This window comes from Solenopsis invicta, chromosome 16, assembly GCF_016802725.1.
Source record: "Solenopsis invicta isolate M01_SB chromosome 16, UNIL_Sinv_3.0, whole genome shotgun sequence".
Lineage (NCBI taxonomy): Eukaryota > Metazoa > Arthropoda > Insecta > Hymenoptera > Formicidae > Solenopsis > Solenopsis invicta.
The window spans coordinates 24,878,628-24,900,952 of NC_052679.1; the positions used below are offsets into that span (position 1 = coordinate 24,878,628).

Sequence of the window (22,325 nt, forward strand, 5' to 3'; positions counted from 1 at the left end):
ATTTAAAACAATATAAAAATTATTATATCATTTTATAAAAGACTTTCTAGTTTATATTTATATTTCCAAAGATTTATTTTTAACTAAATTTTGTTCAAAAAATATAATAAAAAAAAGTGATGGTATTGGCAACTCTTTTCTATTAAAGTTATATAAAAATTAATAGTTTACGAGATATGTAATATTTTATACCGAAATAAACTAGAATTAAGTATAAAATACCTCGTAAACTAATTACTTTTGACTTACAAGTTTAGCATCCTTTGACTGCACAGATTTTGCTAAATTTTACATCGAAATTCATAATACTTAAAAAAAGGAAAAGACTAAACGATTCGTGTTAAATAAGCTCAACAACTTATTTTAGTCACTCGCAAAATTTTTATATTAAATTTTAATATTGTATATGTGTGTATGTAGTACGTTGCAGGATGAAACAATGGATTTTATAAAAAATCCTCCATGTTCTTTTGTGTAGGTATTATATTTCGAATATAGCTTTTGCACAGCCTTTGTATCTTCTCTATTCAGTTAGTCTCATACACGAAGATTCATGTTGATATTAACAATAAAGCATCACAATATTTTCTTAAGGGTATTTCACTGGTATCGTCAACGATCGCAAACGCCCAAGTTGCGATCTGATCGCTGGTGCGTCACGATAATCTTATATGATATAAATCCACGTAATTTCTTAACTTATTACGTTTGATAATTTTGTGTCTCCAAATATTTGGCTCCGTGTTTCAGATCATTCGCGGTTCCTGCTCGACTGATTTGTCGAAGATTAATTTGATGAATATATCCTTTTATAGACGACACTGCACGTTCTTTTCTACCCCAAGACCTCCAGTCAGAGAAAAAAAAAGAAGTAGGAGAAAAATGTTTCCGTATTCCAATACAGGAATACAAGAAAACACGGAATAAGCAATCGTATCTTTTGATAATACTTACATACGCGTGTATGTTGATAGCGGAAGGAAGTTCATGAAGAACATTTTATGTTCATATAATGCAAGAGTATGTTAATGCCTGGCTACAATCACTATTACTTCGCGTATTCACTGAAATAAATCGCAAACTCGAGAATCTACATATATTCCATATACAAAATTATGATTTGTTTTGCACACTTATATATACTTTAAAATTATACAAACTTCTCATCCAATCGTACTAATTTTTCGTTTGTACCCAGTTTGCATTCAACTTGTTAATTTTCCACTTTTTTACTCGATTTCCTCTCGTAGAAATGTTATTAACGCGAACAAATTGTGTACAAATATCCGTTGTATCTATATATTTCACTTTTTTTCTCTAATTATGCGTTACAAGAGTAAACAAATTTTGTATATTTTTAATGTTACTGTAGTATTGCCTTACTATTTTCACGTATATTAATATACAAATTACATTCTGTACCCGGCAAAAAAATCTATATATAGATAATTAAATATAAATAATAAATATAAATAATTATACATGAAATATGACCACATAAATTTTTTTTCTCTTATATAATCTCTATTCATATATTACAAAAAAATAATTAAAAAAAATAATTAAACGGATAATTCTTTCGTTTTTTTTCCATAAAAAGTTTGAGGAAGTGAAAAAAAGTGCGCGTATATAATCATATATAATAATTTATAAAATTATATATATTTACATTTAATTATATACTTCTTTATCGGGTACAGCTCGTATAAAATTTTGAAATTAACGTCACATATGTATACATATCAAAATTGAAATTTTCATAATCTTATAGAACTGAAACACTCGAATTATAATGTTACATCTTGAAATATGTATTATTATTTTCTGAAAATTTGTTCTGTATAACCCATTGTATTTAAAGACAATTTATAAATTATTATATATCAATTTTTACACTAATTATTATTAACAAAACGCATATTTGAAAGATGTAATTCGGTATTTCACTTCTTTTAGTATTTCATTTTCACATGATTACTATATAAAAACGTAACATATTAAGTAGTGTAGCTTTTTTAATTTTAAATATCTAAAAATTTTTTTTTTAATAACGGCAAAAGTATTGTATCATGAAAATTTAGAATCATATTTCGCAAATATAATGCAATATAATATTGCATATATGCATACATTAATATTCACGCTGTTTACAAAGCACAAACTGCTTTATAACGTCACAATCATTTAGGTGTTTCATGACGTCATTAATCATATATATATACTAATTGTAAGTTATGTACATAAATATAAATCCAAACAGCAATAACGTTTTGTTTATTCGCATCAAAAATGTTTTGTTATATTTAAAGAATCTTTTTTAAATTTTAGTGAAATACCAAATTGCAAACAATTTAACACTCCTAGAAAAAGAAAAAGCATCAATACACAATTTCGAACAAATTGGCAATTTAAACAAATATAAAAATGAAAACCTTATAGTGTATAAAACGTGATTAAAATAAGTTAAACGAGATCAATGGTCAAGATGTAATAATAGCGTTTCTTTTTCTTTTTACAAGAGATTACTTTAGGATCACACGCTATATTTGTTTCAGTATGAATATAATAATAATGATGATAATATTTACAATCTGATGTAGTGATTTTTATATTCTAAATGCAAATGGTATTATACCAAATGTAGGCTGTGCAGAGGTTATTGGCTCTTCACTCGCTTTTTAAAGTTCCACAAAATTTGAATGTCTACAAAAAATTGTTATACATTCAATCAATAATTTTTTTTCGGTTCTAAACATGAGTAAATAACACTTTGTACGAGCTATTTTCAAAAGATGGTGCAACACGATAATCCTCCCATGTAACAATTTTTTTACACATTCACACAAGATAAGTACTCCAATTAAACATTTTACAATTTTTTTTATCTCATAAATTAATTATATAAAAAAATCATTAATTTCTTTTACTATAATACATCTAATGTCTTATTAAGTGTAATATCCAGCCTCCCTAAAACGTTTCGCTACATTACGTATTGTAAGTCTTTCTTTTTTTTCTTTTTTTTATCGTAAGAAAATGGTCTTGACTTCTATCTTGTCATAGAGCGTAGAAGAATTCCAGATATGGCCAAAGCAGACGACAGCAATCATTTACATCCATGGGATGTATTTATGCGGCTTTAAACATACTGTTCGTTCCTAAACGCGTCAAGCGCATATATAAATTATAATTTATAGTTTCACGCAAGTCAGTCCGTTATACTTTCCTATTTGTTGAAGAATTTTTTTTGCTATTTCAGCAAACAATAAATCAAAGTTAGTGATCCACCAAATTTTCTTCTCAGATGTTTCTATGTATAATTGCTGTTCACACTGAACACTCATGGGACATTTCATTGTTTGCGCACATTGTTGTGAACACATTGGATTCACTCACTAACCACTTGTCTAAAACATAAAATTATACAATTAAAAATATATCACCTATATAATGAATCAAAATGCAAATTGAAATTGGAAATATGTTAATATTTATACTTCAAATAAACTACATACATGTGAAAGTTGTATGAATAATAATATATTTTTATTTAATAATATATTTTTATAATTTATTTACTTTACTTGTTATTTAAAAATTAAATTGTTCCAAAACACAATAAAAATTTCTATTTTTTTGTATAAATAAAATAATTTATTTTATTTTAAGTAAAATAAATTTTGCTTATTTACAGAACGACTAATCTTTGTACCACAACAAAATTTTACATAAGTCATCTTGAATACTTCAAATACTTATGTACAAAATTTCAGATTTTTGTCATTATTGCTTAATTATGTTTCTATCACATTTCTATTTATCAAAGTAATTTTTGATCCTGATACAAGATTGCCGCTAAATGTTTTATATTATTTTCGTTTTACAGAACAATCTTTTTCTCATTATTTTGAAAATATGTGTACATCTTTAAATTTCGTGCGATTTTTTTATGTATTTTTTATGTATTATTTATTAAAGAAAGGATTACTATTTATACTGAATATTTATAATATTTCTAAAGCTTACCTGCAAGAAAATAATTCGTATGATATACTTACAATTATATCACAATAAAGGAGTCTCAGTATTGATGCGTCACTCGAATGCTACAAATAAAATAAATATTCTTTTATGTACTTAATAATTAATATATATTTAAAAACTTCAATTTTAGCATGACAGAATATCTATTTACGGGAAGGAGATCTGGTATCTGCTTGGTTCGGTACTCCATCCATGGGAAGACGACCACTACATACACTTCCGCTTGACGGATTATAATTAAGAAAATCCCAAATTAATATTGTATCATCGTGTGATGATGAAACTATTTGGAATTCGTCGAACTGAAGACGAAATACACGCCCAGTGTGCTCCTACAATGAGAGGTATAAATAAAAGATTGGTATTGAATGAAAATTGTCAATGGGACACTTAACAAACTGTTGATTAAATATAATATGTTTAAGAAAATGCACGTACGTGCAAAAATATCTTACCACTAAAGTACGCAAGCATAATGTGCTGGCAACTGCTCTTGGATCGAGAGCAGCTACGAGATCCCAAACTTTGATTTTTCTGTAAAACAATAATAAATGTAAGTTCAGCGTCTTTATGAGAATTTGTAAAATAATAGGTATTCTAAAACAAATTGCATCTTTCAATTCAATTTTAAATTAACAATGTGAAATCAAATATGAATATTAATATATAAGATTAGTTTTAATTTTTTACTTTTTTTGTAAATTAAAAACAATATGCTATGAATATAAATCGAATTATTTCTCCAAATAAGAGTAAAAAAATTGTATAAAAAATATATACATACAACGATACATGTAAATATAAATTTTCTATTCGCTGAAAACTTGTAATTTTATGTTGCACAGAATTAAAATTATGTTTGGATTTTCGCATACGTACCCATCATAAGCACCGCTGACGATATGCTTGCTATCGAATCGAATACATCTCACTAATTCTTCATGTCCCTCTAAAACACGCAAGCAAGCTCCGCACTCGATGTCCCACAATCGTATGGTGTTATCACTACTACCACTAACTACTAAGCGATCTCTATATTGCAAACACGCTATGCCGCGTTTATGTCCGTTCAATGTTCGCACAAATTCGCAGTTGGAAGTGTTCCATACTTTGATAGTCCTATCACCACTAGCGGAAACAATATACTTCTCGTCGAAGTCAACCACATTCACTGCTGCTCTGTGTCCCACTAATACTCTTCTCAATGCAATCTCTGTCTGCGATGTCATATCCCAGACTGCTATTGAACGATCCTGCGAATTATAACTGTTATCAGTAACAAAATCCAATGAAATACAAACATATATAAACATTAGGGCTGGCATTTTCTTCGAAAACTTTGGCATTCAAACTTCAAAACTTCGAAGAATCAAAACTATATAATTATTAGTTTAATATAATAATAATAGTATGCACGATAAATACACATTTATGACAAAATCCAAAATAAAATTTCTAATGTTGTAATTATATCTTTAAATTGAAAATCATGTAATTTTTATCACTTATCGATTTTATTCAACTTTTTCTTAAAATTATATTGCTAAAAAAAAGATAGTAAAATAGAAAAATTTATATTAATTTATTATTCTTTATTCATTCATTTAAGAATATTTTTACTTTTTTAATCTTCTTAATTAAGAAGATTATCTCATATCATTGACCATTATCTTGTTTTATTTGTATGAGCATATATCCAATCTGATTAACTAATTTTATTTTAAAAACTCACTTTATGTTTATTAAATAAAATCTGCTTGATTCATTATTTAAAATTGATGTATCAAATATATAATATTTTATGTTAATTTCATCATAATAATGATGAAATTAACATAGAATATTATATATTTAATACATCAATTCCAAATTGTAATTTAGAAATAATTTTACATTTAAACATATTATACATATATTAATTCTTTTTATATAACATTTTTGTATTTCCAGAATAAACTCGCCATTCGCACAAATATTTTTCAAAGCTTTGAATCTTTGAACTTGTTAAAAGTGACAGCCATAATGAACATTTACCGTTCTTCTTCGACTGACCTTTGAGCAGGTAACCATCATGCCGTTGTTAAATCTCAGATGAAGCACCGCCTCGCAATGATGAATTAACGTGTTGACCATCTCACCCGTAGTGGCGTCCCAAACTCTCACAGTGCTATCCGAGGAGCCAGATATTATAGCTTTATCATCGTATTGCAAACAAAGTACAGAACCTGTGTGGCCAGTCAACACCTTGATGCACTGCAGAGTATTTCTGTCCCAGATCTTAATCGTGTTGTCTCGGAGTCCGGAAACTATCTTCTGATCATCATACTGCAGACAATAAACGCCTTTCGAGTTTTCGCTACGACAGTTGATTCTTTGAAGATTGAATCGACCCATTCTCCAGTTGTTTTCTATGCTTTCAATGTCTTTGACAATTTTTGGATAAAGAGACCTATAGAAGTTGTGATTGGGATGAGCTTCACCCGGCTTCGGTTTAAATAGATACTGTATCCTGAAAGTAAATTTGACGAGATAAATAAGAAAATGTTAAGAAATGTACGTATATTTTGTATGTATCTTTTACATATAGAGTTATAAAAGTGTTTTATGCATATAAGGTGATGATCTCAATTATAGATCATTTAAAGTTAAAGCCATTTTCATTAATTCGTGTAAATTTAATAATTAAAATTAAAATGATTTAAAAAGTTAATGTTAATGTAAGCAATAAATATCAAAGAAAAAACAATGAAATTTAAAAGAAAAATTATTATATAGCTATTCAATAAACAGATTGTCAATTTTTGAATATAAGATAATTTTTCTTAAAATTATATTTACATTTTGATACTAATTTACATACCAATATTTACTTACATTGACATTAACTTTTTAAATATATATGTATAAATCCCAATTATAATATCTGTATAATTTATAATTAAATGGATATACGTTAATGTACAATAATGTACATTTTTAAAGTACATTAATATATGTTCAATGTACACTTATCACATTTATGTTTGTTTTTGTCAGACGTTTTATAACTCATAGTAAATTTCTACTCACCATCCTCTCCTCTCAGCCAGACCTCTCCAAACAGAATCAGTTCGGACTTTCCGCTCTATCAGTTTCTTCCAAAGCATCCCTTCACTGATAACTCTGTGCCATTCCTTGCACACTAACTCAGCAGAAACAAGTGACTTTGCATCAAGATATGAAAGAATACTTTCTGCCACATGATCCAATCCTTTTTCTGTAATTTATTCGATTCTTAAAGATACTATTGTCAAAAATACAAAAAGTTTCAAAAAAACAGTTAAATGTTTAAGAAACAAAAAAAAACTTATCTTCAAACCGTTTATTTTGTAAATATAGTAATTTTTCTCCGGATATATAATAAATATAAGAACAAAAAGTTTTAAGTTTTGATTAATATTTTGTAAATCTACATTTTAAAAAAAACCTCTGTATTTGTTTGATTTTTTATATTCTTTACCTCTTTATGCTTATATTTCCTGTTTTTTGTTTGATTTTTGCCAGAACAAAATTGTTCGCGATGTAAAAATTAAAAAAAAATTCACTTATTTGATTTTTATAGTAAACCCTTCAATTATAAATTCAAAAAACTTCAATGTATGTGTAAAAAAATGTGTAAAAAGCGTGTTAAGCATGACGCATACGTGTCCGATTACTCACTTGGCAAAAGCGAAATAAAGTCTCTCTGCAACATCGGTTTGAGATACGCATTGATGTGCCCGTGCTGATAATGACACATTCGCGCTAACAGCTGTTCGACAAACTGCACTTGCTCTGGCTCGCTCCATCTCTCGAAAAGTTTCATACAAATCTCTTTCTCTTGTCCGTATTGCGTCGACGCGCCTGTAGATTGTTCCTTTTTACAGTTGGGTTCATAAAGTATCGTCATCGGGTACTGTAACAGAATATTAACAATTACGTTTTTACATGCTGAACTTTATCATTTTGCGAAAGATTCGAATACAATCTAATATAATAAGGATACTTATAATCACACACATACACACATACACACACACAGGATACTTATTTTTTATTTTACTTGATGTTTTACTCAATGGGCTTCACCCACGCAGATGATGCCATAGGTGAAACTTAATGGCTAAAACTTCAAGTTAAGTTTAACCATAAGAATTTAACGCATTGCCTGTTATGTGAAATAACAAATTTAATTGGTCAATTTCAATAAACACTAACCAGTTGATTAGATAAAGGAAGATTGGTGAAAGAGGCCCTAAGTTAACTAGATAACGAAAAACCTGGCCTAATGGGTCAAACGAGGATCTATCATTACAAATTTTTTACGGAAAGTGAAGTCATGTTTATGCCATTGTAAAGGTCATACTTTTTTTTATTTGATATTAAAATTTTATTTAAAAAATAATATAAAATAACGTCGTTATTAAAATTTTTTTCTAAATCATATTTATGGCGTTTATGATGATGACCACTGCTGCTCCCATGGAGAAAGTAAAATTGCATAAACTTTATAAAGTTGAAGAAAGAAATATTATAAATAATCATGATTTCTCTCTTTCTGTTTATCTATAAAAAATTTACAAAATCAGATCTCGTTTTCACCTGTCTAAGTGTATATGTATAATAAATTTAAAACTAATCAAAGAAAAAAATTTATCACTGACATTTGATGTACACGTAGTTTTTCTCGTGGAATATATAATGTCTAAATTCTTTCATTAACAGCTTCTACACATGCGCACGTAATGACGTTTACTTTTATTGTATTAGCGCGTTATTGCTACGTAATCGGAGCGCAAATAAATGTGACTAAGAATATCACACTGTGCACAATGTGTATTATTTTATCGATGCACCGTTGTTTCCCGATTAATCACACCGGTATAGATATTATATATCGGAATCGACGGAATCGTTGCACGGAATCGTTGCACGGAATCGTTGCACGAGGCATCTAACAATTTGAATATGCTTTGAGTAAATCTAACATCGAGTGATTTATATTTCGAAATTCAATAATAAAATGTGCATTGTCATTGCAGTTAATCACATCATAATTATTTTCTTTGACGAAGCAATATAAATGTAAAATAGCTAAAAATTAATAGCAAGCTTTATAGAGTATTTTTCTTTCCCAAACAAATTGTTCCAAAACAAAAATAAAAATAACAATACAGTAATATTATAGACGAATGGCATAAAATATCTAATAACACTGTAAAGATTGTATAATAAATATATGTCATAAGATTTAAGGAATCTTTTAAATGATTCATGTTTCGTAAAATAACAGCTAATGACTAACAGCGCGACTGCAATTTACGCAATTTTAACGTTAACAATTGAGAACAAACGCAGGAAAGCGCCAATTTTATCGCGATGTTAAGAAACTTAAAATGTCGAAAGACATGATGAGGTAAAACAACGAGATTTTGATTTTTATCGTATTCACATCTAACAATAAGTTTCGAAAAACATCTAAAATCAAGATTGAAAATACATTGTTATCAATGATAAAGAATATGCGTGCGCATGCACGCGCATACGATAAACAGAAAATATAAAGATTTTCAATTATATTCATGGGTTGCTCTTCTCGAGAAAGAAGAAATGGAGATAACCGATTTTCTGTCAAAACGCAAATATATTTTCGCTTATCTCTTAAAATAATAATATATTTTAAATAAGTCACAAAATCGAAATACGTTGATTACATCCTGTAAGGATCATCAGACAACTTATTTAATATCTCCCAGATCTTTCGAATTAAGAATTCAAAATTGTACGTGTAAAAAATATTTTAAGAATAAGAATATATTAAACAGACACATATAAAATGTGTATTATACAGACACGAAATACAATGGAATATAAAATAAAAATACAAGTGCAATTTTTCTTCCGAAATTTGACGCAAATCATAGATCGTTCGAGGTGAGCTCAAGTCCATTTGCAAAACTAGAATCGCGGACGTATCTTGAGGTAGAGAGCGAAGTACCGGGTTCTTGACCTCTCTCGCTCGTACATTGTATATACGAGGGCTCTTATGAATTAAATCGTTTACGCGCGTCCCGGTTTTGTACTGAGCATCTCGTCTTTCTTGTTAATACCGTAATCACCGGTAATCATATTAAGCGACACGCGATTAAACAGATATTTTCATCATAGTGATTTCAATTATCTCGACAATAAATGCACTATAAAATTCTTTCGGCATAAAAATTAAAAACTGACATGCACGCGATCGATCCGTAAATATAAATAAAATATTGCACGAAGAAAGGACTAACGCTATAATGAGAATATGACCTAAATATATACGATCATCATTAAGTTTGTCGACGTAGCGATTCAAGAGAATGACTAATCGAGTTTTATTGGAAATTTTCCGACACTCGGCATAAATGCGTATAAATGAGCATAGAACGCATTTTTCATGAAAGAAAGTAGTCGCACACGTTTGCGCTTTCACTGTTTACGCCATCCTTATCATCTGTATTTTGTTATAAATGTTCGATAGTCCGATAATGCTAGTCGCGACATCACTGCATGGAATAACGGCAGAATATTAACTAGAAATAGAATGTAAGAACTTTATTGATCAAGCCTGATCTTCGCATATCCTGTATTGAGATCTTTAATATAAGCAACGTACTAAAAATTAAAAATCGTTAAAAATTCTATTATTTAAAGTGAATATAATTGAGCAAGTATAATTAAGAGAAAGAGAGAAGAGAGAGAGAGAGAGAGAGAGAGAGTGAGTGAATTAATTAATTAATTTAATTTAATAGAAAAACTTGCCCACAAGCAATTTTCAGCTTCGTATTAAAACTTTATAAAAAAATTGTACATCACGTTACTGGAAAGTTCGATTAGATTAGATCAGATTAGATTAGATCAACTAATTCGAATGAATGTCGCACGCTAACTCGTGCATTATTATTCTATCAATATAATTTCAGCGCATTAATTTCAATATAATTTAATTCTACTTTACTCTGAGGATATAATTGTATGTTGGTTACGTTATAACTGTATGAATTTCAATAAATTACGTATTCCTTAATTGTCTCCTTTAATATCTATCCTTCCTGAGATACAAAACCAGGTGTTAAATTGAGCTTCTTTTCAGATTTAAGCATTTATACATCGCTTCTAGCAATCGAAGAATCTTTTCCGGTGCCAATCAGAACAAAGTTATCGGTCCTGCGAGCAACAAATCTTAATAACGAACGGCAAAAACTTATCGTGAAATTGAAAGGAAACACAGACAGGCCAAATCAAGTTGGCGATATTTTTATAATCGAAGGATTACGTTTGCACGCGGAGAAAGTGCACCCACGAATGCGACGAAGAACGCTGCAACACCGATACAAGAGAATCTTCTACGCGCGAGTGTCGAAAGATTGCATGATATATAAACAAAAAAAGAAGACTATTATTCATGTGCGTAACGTTGATGTTAACGTTTTCACACACCGTTTGCCGTTCCGTTTTCACGTCGTTTCTCAACTTCGTTTGACGCAGCGTTTTACACAAGGTGCCCCAGAATCGGAGGAATCGTGGACACGTAAGCATTAGTCCCTTGTGAATTTCCAGTCGATCTTTGTCAGCGAAAGTGCTCGGTGGTAATGCCTCTTGAGTTACAGGCTTTGCGAATGAGGAGCTTCTTCGGTATTTGAACTTTCAAGGAGGAGAATTGAATAATGAAACATGTTGAAAGTTCTCAAAAGAACCTTGAGCTTCACTCATTATGATCACGAATGTTGAAGAACAGAAGTCTACGTTTTTCTGAAGATCGTCTTTAAATTTTTACGAAACACTAAGTATTTGCTAAGTATTTGCAACTCTAAAACATTATAAGAATTATAGATTTTTTTTCACACACAATATATTGTATCCCATAAGTCACATTGAAAGAATAGTTTTGCTAAAATATCTAAATTTAGCTACATAAAAAAATTAGTATCAAATCAATATTGTTTCATATATAAACAAAAATGTAAAATCTTTTTTTGAAAGAATTTGATAATCTTAAACAGATCTAATTTGCTTACGTGAAGAAACAAAATTTTTTCACGTTAGCAAATTATAATTCATAAAATTTATATTTTTATATTTTATTAATATAAAATTTGGTTTCTTTGTGTAAGCAAATTATGTCCAAGATTATCTTTCAAGAAATTTTCTATGTTCTTGCTTGTATATAAAACAATGAATTGTTGACTTAAAAATCATTTTGTTAGACGTAATTATGCGTTCAAACGTGCTGCAAAAAGTTTCAACATACTAGCAAGCAGCTTGAGCGTCCTGCATAATTATTTTAATGATTTAACAAAAATATTTTCAGATCTGTATCTAGCTAGATTTTTAGATGCTTCAACAAAACCGTTCTTTCCGTGCATTAGCATAAGTGTGTCACACAAATGAGATATACGAAAATCCATTTTTATACCCTAAGACCGCCAGTGATTCGTCGACGTACAATAATGCGAAAATGTATATTTCGCGTTTGACCTACTTGCCGCGTCTCCCCTACCTTAGGAAGTGAAAACCGTCATAAAAGAACCATACTACGTTAAGCACTTGCTAATGAAAGCTAAGTTTTGGCATCGCAGAAACGGCGAGTAACAATTCCTTTTTACACAAATTAGATTTTGATCATTAACGGAATCCGAATCTTTTATATCAAAATTGTCGAGTTCTGCAATCCTTCTGCTAATTCTAGGTCGAAGACAGTACCCATTTCATTCTAAAAAAAAATGCGTGAACTAAAAAGTGAATTTATTGGTTTTATCTGTAAAACATCGTTAAAATATCGGGTTAAATGTTAATGGATTCCCGCTAATGAAAGTTGAGCTCTCGTATTGCAGAAAAATAGCGATTTTATCGTAATTCTTTTAATGCAAATTAAGTTTTGATAAAAAATTATTAATGAAATTTGAATCTCTAAAATCAAATTTATCCGGTTCTGCAATCTCCTTGTTATTTTTAGAGGGTAGTCTATTTTTTTCTAAAAAGAATTAAAATCTCTAGAACGTCGTCGAAATATCATATTGAGTACTTAATGAACATTAAGCTCTTATATTAAGTCCAAATCACATTAGCGATTGAAAATTGAAGATTAAAGATTGAGTTTTGGCCAATCAAAATAAAAGAAATTTCTAAAATTTCCTCTTGTTCCAATTGGTCAAATTTCAATCGCTAATCGTCAATCACAATCGGCAATCGCTAGTGTGATTTGGGCTTTACAGAAATGGCGATTGAGTAGTTTTACGCAAATTAGATTTTGAGAAGAACTTATGTAAACGGAAAACTACTCTCTCTCTCTCTTCCAAAAATTTAAAAAGTCGAATTCTGCGACGATCTCGCAGCTATTTCCAGTACTACTATTTTCTCCTAAAAAGAGGCACGAGTTAAAATGCAAATTTATTATTTGCATATCTCTAGGAATTTTTACGTCAAAATATTTTCGTCATCGAGCTCCAGTCGGTCTTCGGAAGTTTGGAATGGACGCTTTATCCGGATGAAAACCGTATTATCGTCACTCTATATTGTGCGACCCCCTTTTGAAAGATCGGAGCCAGCGACAGTTGTCCCCTTCGTTGTTGTAACGCAATACAGAAAAACGAGTCTAGCTAGCGGCTGATGCGCGGCGGCGCGATCACCTGAAAACGCTTCGGAGTGCTCCCGGCATAACGGTATCGCGAACTCGTGTCGAATCTACGCTCTCCTGATTCTTTTGTCTTCCTGGGATGTCGTACCCGCGCGTCTCTTAACACGACTAAAGTACGAGTGTACTGGGTGACCGATAAGAAACGACCAACGCAATTCGAGGACCGGCTTTATTTTCTACTGAAAAAGAAAAATAATCTTTCTCCGAAAATCTAATCGGTCGCTCTTTACTCTCCTTCGTAATTTTTAAAGATTCAATACATTAAATGTGGCTCCTTCTCTCTCGAGAATCTTTTCCTTCTTCTCTAGAAGTTTTTCTAGAAATTAAAACAGAATAGATATGAAAAAGATAAAACATTTCTTTTAATTGTTTGCAATTTTTTAATATACGTTTATATCTTTTTTTGAGGAAATATTTCAAATTTTTGGCAAAAAAGGCAAGAATCAAATTCTACTAGTAAACATTTTACACATGAAACGATGAATAAAATTATCTGCATAGAAATGTATATAATATATATTTTTTTCATTTAAGATATTTAGTACGTCTGGTTTTAATGGTTTTTCGCTTTCTGTTCTTCAATTGCTCTACTTAATTTAAACGACGTGTTTAACTGTTTATATTCGCAACGTTTGCAGTGCATTTTAAATGAATTGCCCGCAGCTTATCCCGACAAAACTCCAAATTGTTGATTAAATGCTTCGAATGCGCGTTCACGAGGGGAAGTAATGTCGCAAGATCGAAATGTACCGATTTCGCGTAATGAATCACAAAATAAGTTTTGCCCCGCGTATTCGCTCGTCTATTCTGGCACAAAGAGGTCGACAACTTTTGAAGGTCTAAGAGACGCTGGTCGGGCCGCTTCATGACGCTAGAAAGCGTAAAAGAAACATTCAAATTAACAATGGCCTGACGCATCGCACAAATATCTGAGCTCCTGAAACGCTATACTTATCCTAAAATAGGTACCGAAAATTGCAAGACCTTCTACCGTGAGTTTTTTTTTTAAAGGGACTAAAAAAAATATATTGATAGATAAAACTCAATCGGTTATCGGGATACTTTAAAGCCCTTCGAATTATCGAACCAGAACGTCCGCAGCACGAATACCTCGCAGTGTGAGATTACGCTGGACGTGACTTACTTATTAGAAACGATATTTTCTACTGAAAAAGAAAATTGATCTTTTCGAGTCCAAGGAGAGTAATAATAATTGAAAGCTTCGACCTAAGAAGCTTTCTCGAAAATGAAAATTGTTTAAACGTGACGAACAAAGAGATCGATCTCGCACAGAGTTCCATCGGCGATCCCGTATCGCGAGTTCAGGGTCAGACGCGATGTTCTCGAGACGCCTTTTATCTCGACTCGACCGAACCTCGAGCCTAAAAAGGAATACGCAATCCAAAAGTGTATGAAGCAAAAATCATATTTAAAGGTACGATCGCTAATAAGATTCAAACAACACATAATATTTAGTAAAGACTCACGTGCTTTCCTTTGGCCTTCAGTTTGTGATACGCACATTTCTCACAATTACGAAATACAAATGAAAATATGATTGCAAGTGTAAGAAGATAACCATATACATATAGACTTTAATAGTCCATATTACTTGGTTAAGAACGAATCGTTCTTCGGCGTTATATATATAATACAAATAAATAACAAGTGATATAAATAAATCGTATAATAAATTGTTAATATAATAAATATTTAACTGCAATTAATAATTGAATAAATAAACCGTAGTTTTCTCAAAAATATTATCTCATTATTTAAAACGTGCTATGTGTATTATAATCTACGTACGTATATCAACTTTCAATACAAACATAATATTTAAAGCACATTATCTGAAATCAATTTTTTAATAACCTTATAATTAGCTTTAGCATATTTAAAAACAATAGCAACGAAGTTTACAATTAGTATAAGCTTATAGTTTTAATTACTTTTTTTTCATTTTTTGTGTATAAATTATTACAACATAAATTATAATTATTGTAATAAAAGAGATCGTTTAAATTTTCAATTTGTATTGAAATTTGTATAAAATTCATATCACACATAAACGACTGATGTTAATGTGTGTGTGTGTGTGTGTATGTTCGCATATAAGTGCAAGGCCGCGATTTCCTGGCTATTTATTAACTCTCACCAATATAGTACAAACAAATATCCGTCTTGTGAATGGAAAGACGAAGGATGCGAGCAACAGAAAAATCTAAACTACTCCGGCGAAACGGTGAAATTCGCTACCGTTATCATGAACGAGCTTTTTTCGATAGTTCACGAAGACGTAAAGTTCGTTAACATCGACGGGTCACCGAGACATTAGAATTCAAATAGAATATCAATAACGGCGAAGCGCAAAATTAGAATCTGTGCGTTACTGCAACTCAAAGTAAGATAGAAATATAGTTGTTGAATAATCTCTTTCGAAAGAACTTCCTCTGACGGAGAAGTAACTCCTTCTGACGTAAATTTGCGTTATAAAATGTATGGCCGAAGACGTATAGTCTGGTAGACAACAACTTTTACAATTTATTTACCAGGAGTAACTTTTAAGCCGGGAATAGTCACCTAATGATTTTTAATGTATCAATAGTGAGAAAATAAAGTTCAGTCATAGCAGTTTTCTTTACTGATTAAAACTCTTTACCTATTTTTTTTATTTCTCTTTCCCTTTCTTAGAAAATATTGAATAAACATGAAACAAATAGCCCAGTTAATTAAAGTGTCCCAAATACTTCAATCTTAAATGTTTTTTTTTAATATGTATGAATTTATATATAATGTTTATACATAATTGTATTTAAATTTACTTGAACTATTAAGAAGTCTCTACTTATTATTATAACATTTCATTAAAAGTAAAATTTTAATCTTCAAATTAAAAAAAAAAAACATTTAAAATTATTTTTTCAATTTAGAACATCGTCAATCAGTCGTTTATCCTAAATGCATAATAATCAAATAATAAGTAATCAATAAATAGTACTAGGTAAATAATAAATTACAGGATATCCAATAATATACATATACAACGTGTAATTAATAATAGCGTCTTTTTAATTAAGGTTCAAAAAGCATCTCAGATCATTTACGCAAAAAAAAAAAATTAAATGGCTATTTCTCGGAATAATATAGTTGACACAATGAATTTTATAGAAAAGAGATACTTCACTGTATCAAAAGAGTAAAAGAGTTCTTGGGTTTCCGTGTTCATTGATCGATCCTTTGATTTGCATAGCGGAGATTTATACAGCTTCGCCGATAGGATTACAGAGGTGTCCCAGCTGGAATATCAACTTGTATCGCACGTTAACCAGCCGAGAACAATAACGTCCGTGGATGTCGACGTAGGTAAATTCGCGCGACCTTCTCGCTCAAGGATCGCGATCTGTTCCTCTTTTCCTCTTCTTCTCTCTTCCTCTATCATCATCAAGCATGATAAAACTCCATTCGTACGCATTGAAACAGCTTTCGTTATTTATCGCACATATGCGGAAATTACACACTAAATCGTGAATGAATGGCGAAACCGAGTCAAATTTTTAAAGATTAATGTCAAAGAATTCCTTCAAGTAGAATCATCATTATACTGAGAAAAAGCATCGTAAAACAAATAAATTTTACTTAATACAAAAAATTTTATTTACTCAATAAGTGAATAATAGCTTATTTACTATTATAATGTTTAAGTTATTTATGAAAAATAATCATTCTCCAAAAAATCTAATTAATTAGCTGTGATCTTTGTGACTTGAAGATTCAATATTTTGGTATACGTGGCTCAAATTTCTCCCTTCCTAACAAAAATCTTCCTAAAGATTTAAAACGAAAGAAGATGAAGGAAAGAGAGTAAGTATTGTCCGATTAGAGCTACGCATTTGCATTTTTTTTTAATTACACTTTTTAATTAATACTTAATAAAAATTGTATCCCTCATAAACGTAAATATTTTACTTTGAAAAAAACAAAGCTAGTTATAAATATGTATCGTTCGAATCGTTCGCTATCCCTCTACCTTTTCCCCCGTTCGGGGGACAATAAAATCTCGTATTTTTTTGCGGTAGGATACGCAAGCGTGCGTAACAGGCTCGTTTAGGGCGATGCATGATTTATGAGCGCAACGAGAACGTAGGAGGGACCGTCGTCCGAGTGCGGGATAAGAAGTCGTAGGTGCACTTCCGGTGCGGCATCGCGTTGCAACGTGCGTAATTACGCGAAATAACGACTGTTATCGGAGCCCGGTCCACACGTTTGCGGCCTGCTATCGCGTGCATGTGCAATAACGTAATAAAGCAGACGTATTGTTGCGCTGCATGAATTAATTGCGAGCTGCTGACTTGCTAATCAATCTGTCTGTAAATTGCTAGAAGCGAGCGATAGAATTGAGACGCGCGAGCGAACGTTTGAGATACGAGCGCAACAAGAAATAAACGTTCTCTGCTATATGAAAGCAAGATGTTTTTACTCAAATTTTCCAAGACAATTCCCTAATTTTTCAAAAATTTTATTCGAAATTTCAAGTAAGAGTCTCTCGTGCGAAAGAAGGGAGACGTCAATAAAGACGTCAATAAGTTTTAAAATAAGATTCGACCGTGAGTGCAGTCAAATTAATGCTACAAATGCCTGTAAACATCTTTTGATTGGTCAATTTGTAAAATTTTTTGTTCCGATTGACTAATCAAATGCTTCGAAGCATTTGTAGCGTCTAATTGACCTGTGAATACCGGCCTAATGTTCATTTCCTCCAACGTGAATTAAACTGTAATCTCGGTACTCTTTATCTTTTACTATTCTTAGAACTAGAAAATGATAGAGAGTAAATTAAACGAGAGTACAGCCTGTAATGATGGAAATGGACGTAAATCAAGCAGAAAGGCGGTTAAAAGCCAAGTGTGTAAGAAGCGCGATTAGAAATCGCTATCTTTCGATGCAATTTTCACGAAGATAAGAAAAAAGTGAAATCGATTCGAATATAGTATAAAACGAATTAGTATAAAACGCAGAGTCATCCGGAGCGCAATCGACTATTTTTCCTTGCCAAGACGAGAGCCAACCACCGACCGGTACGAAAAGGAAAATAGCCGTCTAATGAATGTCAAGACGTTTGTAACACCTACTGATGCGTACGTCACGTCGCAAACTATTGTCGCGCGATCGCGGCGACTTATAAAAGGCCTCAAAGATCTGCGTTCAATTTAAACGAAAGCCCTCCGAACGGGATAGACCTAGACTCTTCCTCGAGACGAGAGTCTCGTAACGACGTTCACCAGAGTATTACGCGAGATGACGAAGAGAAAATAAAGGAGGATGACGACGATGACGACGATGACGACGATGACGATGACGACGACGACAACGGGACCGTCATCTGAGCAATGTATAAACATCCAGGAGCATGTGCATAAAAAACAGAATATTTTCTTGTCTTGAAAATATCTTCATTTTTGAAATGTTAAATAGTGAAATAAGATTAAACAGAGATAACTCGCTTACGTGAAGAATTTTGTATAATCTTGTAAAGACTATTCTTATTATCTCGTAAAGAATATTCTTATTAATCAATAATAATTTTCACAAATTGAAAAGAAAAAAATATCAAATGAAAAATATCTTCAATCAAGAATTTTTCAATACTATTATTATTAAAGCAATCTTATTGTGTTCTTTAGATGAGACTATTATAATATTGATATAAAAAGAAAATATTTTGCTAAAATTTAAGTTTATCAAATCTTGAAAAATTAAATTATTTATAAGCAAGATTGTTTCACGTATAATTTCTTACTTATACTCTGTACATGAAACAATGATTGTAAAATAGAATATACATTAGTTTTAATTCGACATTAATGTTTCTTTTTCCGTGTAGATAGACCCGTTGCCGTGGTTGCCGTCTTCCGCGTTTAAAGGGAAACGAGGTCGGGGTGCTGCTTAGGTTTCTTTGGAGCGAAAAGAAAAACCTGATATTCCTAATCTTTCGTAGATAATCACATTTTTACTCACTCCGTTGATAATCTGCGTCTATTTTGTCTACCCAAATTTTTTTTTACTCTGTTCTAGGCCTTCAAAAAATCTAGAAAACTTAGAATTACTTTTCAACATCTCTGCTATATTACCAAATAGTTGTTTAATTCAAAAATTAAAACCTTTATTTAATAAAAATTGAAATTTAAAAATAAAATTGCCAAAAAAGCACTTGTGCCAAAAAAAAATCAAGATTGCCTACGAAGGGTTAATTTTCCAGAAAAATAAAATTAAAGAAATACCAACCAGACTTTTTCCATTTCTTCCAAAAAATACAAGAAAATATGACAGTGATAACGACAGCGGACTTAATCGAATGACTTGTTATGGTTAGAGCACTTAAACGTGAAAGAATTCTTAAAATCGTTGACGTAGAGAAATAAAAATGACATTACCTTGAAAGAAAAAAACCTGCAGCAAGGAAAGAAAAAAAAAGCCTTTATTTTCCGCAAACTGTCCAAGAATTTTTCCGCTAGAAACACCAGGAATACCGGAGAGCGGACGGGAACGATAACCTCGAAAGCGCGATTCCGCCTCGCGCGATCCGCAGCCGATCGTGACTGCATCGAACGCACGGCGCGCAGCACGGAGTCGCGAAATCGTCGCGCTCAAGTATCTTTAAAAAGCGTGTCCGTCGGCGTACCTCCTCGGCCTCCTCGAGACCGAGCATCGCGTAGCCGTCAGAGCGGGACACGTGCCGACGATTCGGTCGTGAGGGGGCACAAGATGGCGGTAATTTTTATTTCTTTTCTCCCTTTTTCTCGCGCGAGGAGACGAACAGAGACGGACTCGCACTCAACCATGGACGTCCATGCACTCGACTCACCTGTAGACTCGCGTTCGCGTCGTCGATGATCTTGTCCGTTTCCATGTTGATCATCCTACTCGTGCGCGACGTCCGTAACCTGTCCGTGGCCTGTAGGCGCGAATAGGAGTCTGGAACGTGCCCGCGTGAAAAACGGGACGACGGGATTCGTCACGCCGAGAGAGAGAGAGAGAGAGAGAGAGAGAGAGAGAACGAGTGAGAAAGAGAGAGAAAGAACTACTAGAACCGGGACGCGGAGGACGCGAACGGCGATGGCAGCGGATGACGATGTTCGCTACGAGCCCTCGCCGTGTATCGCGGCCAAACGACAGAGTAACATTTCTATACCGAAGCACAACAGTTCGCGCGTATCAACTGTGTCACTTGGCTGTCCGCTGTAAGTGCGCGTTTGCGGGAATGTACGTGTGTACGTGCGCGTGTGTGTATGTACATATATACGTGTCGATTATTCGTGCCAAGAGTGATTTCGATAATCCTCTTTTTTTTCACGGGTCGCAGATGAACGCCACAAACGCGGTTCACGCGCGATAACACTAGCACGAGCGACGTTGACTCCTTTTCCTCAACGGGGAGGGAAGGGGGAGGGATATTGCGATTCCGAGTTCGCTCGTGCTGGAACTTGATGGTGACTAAACGGGCGACGGACCGACGAACGGGAACGAGTTCCCGGAGCGGCTCCGCGAGACGCGAGACGCGACTCTCGAGACACGACGGCTCGAGAACGCGCGAACGTAACGTGTGTACTGCCCGAGAGACACGCTCGCGAAACGGGATCCCGCAATTGGCCGACGGCGGAGTGGACGGCGGTGGCGGCGGCGATGCGGATAGAACGCGGCGTTTCAATGTACGTCGGCGCGAGTGACAACGCCTGCCAACACACTGTTCCGAATCGACTGCAATCGACTGCTCCGAATCGACTACTCCGGGGCGAACGAACCGCCGCCGCGCGACAGTCGAGTGAGTCTAGGACGACGAGGACGCGATACTTTTCAAAATGGCGGCCAGCGCGTGCAATTTCAAACAGCATCCTGCGCACGTCGGAATAAACGAATCTGTCACAGTCGTTATGCGTTAGAATTATTCTATTAATTGAATTGCCTAATTTAAAGCTTGAATTAGAACATTGCTCCTTTCATTGGCAAACGAGATTACACCATACATTTTTTTATATTTAGAAGAGTTTGTTGGTTGTGATTGAACTTTTTGTGCTTGCTTTTTCCTCTATCTTTCCAATGTCTACTTATGAATACATCCCGAAATATACGAAAAATCTATAATGTATGTTATACAGTGTGTGACGAGTATTTATTGGATATTTTTTAAAACCTTATTTTTAGAAAGAACCATTAAACAAATTGATAAATTGCAATGTGTACTTAATATTTTTTTCAAACTTATATGTATTATAGATTTTTAGCACATCTTGGAATGCACTCTATATTTACTTATTTCAACCTTAGAAAATATGACATTATTACAGTTACAAAAGTACAAACTTTACAAAAAATGTAGTCGAGAAGAAACAGGCGTTATAATATATTGAAAAGTTTTCTTGAAATAAAATAACAAAAAAGAATAAAATTATACAAAAATAAAATACTTTATACTAAGTTTATATATTATATATAAATTAAATATAAATATATACTTTGCATACAATGTGGTACATTTTAAGTCCAAATTAATTTAAAATATTCTAAAAATATTTAATTTTTTCGCTAA

The 22,325-nt window shown here is 32.4% G+C and overlaps 1 protein-coding gene across 1 annotated transcript; it reads right to left on the reverse strand.

Annotated features, from left to right (window-relative positions):
• Positions 1-2,036: 2,036 nt before the first annotated feature.
• LOC105193827 (beta-TrCP) lies at positions 2,037-21,949 on the reverse strand. Its single transcript, XM_011158442.3, has 9 exons — positions 20,604-21,949; positions 7,744-7,978; positions 7,114-7,300; positions 6,097-6,553; positions 4,924-5,297; positions 4,500-4,578; positions 4,196-4,376; positions 4,059-4,106; positions 2,037-3,407 (listed from the first exon to the last, which is right to left on the reverse strand). The coding sequence occupies exons 1-8, from the start codon at positions 20,655-20,657 to the stop codon at positions 4,096-4,098; spliced, it is 1,578 nt and encodes a 525-aa protein (XP_011156744.1). The 5' UTR covers positions 20,658-21,949; the 3' UTR covers positions 2,037-3,407; positions 4,059-4,095.
• Positions 21,950-22,325: the final 376 nt, after the last annotated feature.

Coding starts and splice junctions, on each gene's coding strand:
- LOC105193827 (XM_011158442.3), bottom strand. CDS start 20,657: ATGATCAACATGGAAACGGACAAGATCATCGACGACGCGAACGCGAGT. Junction 7,979..20,603: donor ACGCGAACGCGAGTCTACAG/GTGAGTCGAGTG, acceptor ATTCTGTTACAG/TACCCGATGACGATACTTTA. Junction 5,298..6,096: donor TGATGGTTACCTGCTCAAAG/GTCAGTCGAAGA, acceptor TATAATTCGCAG/GATCGTTCAATAGCAGTCTG.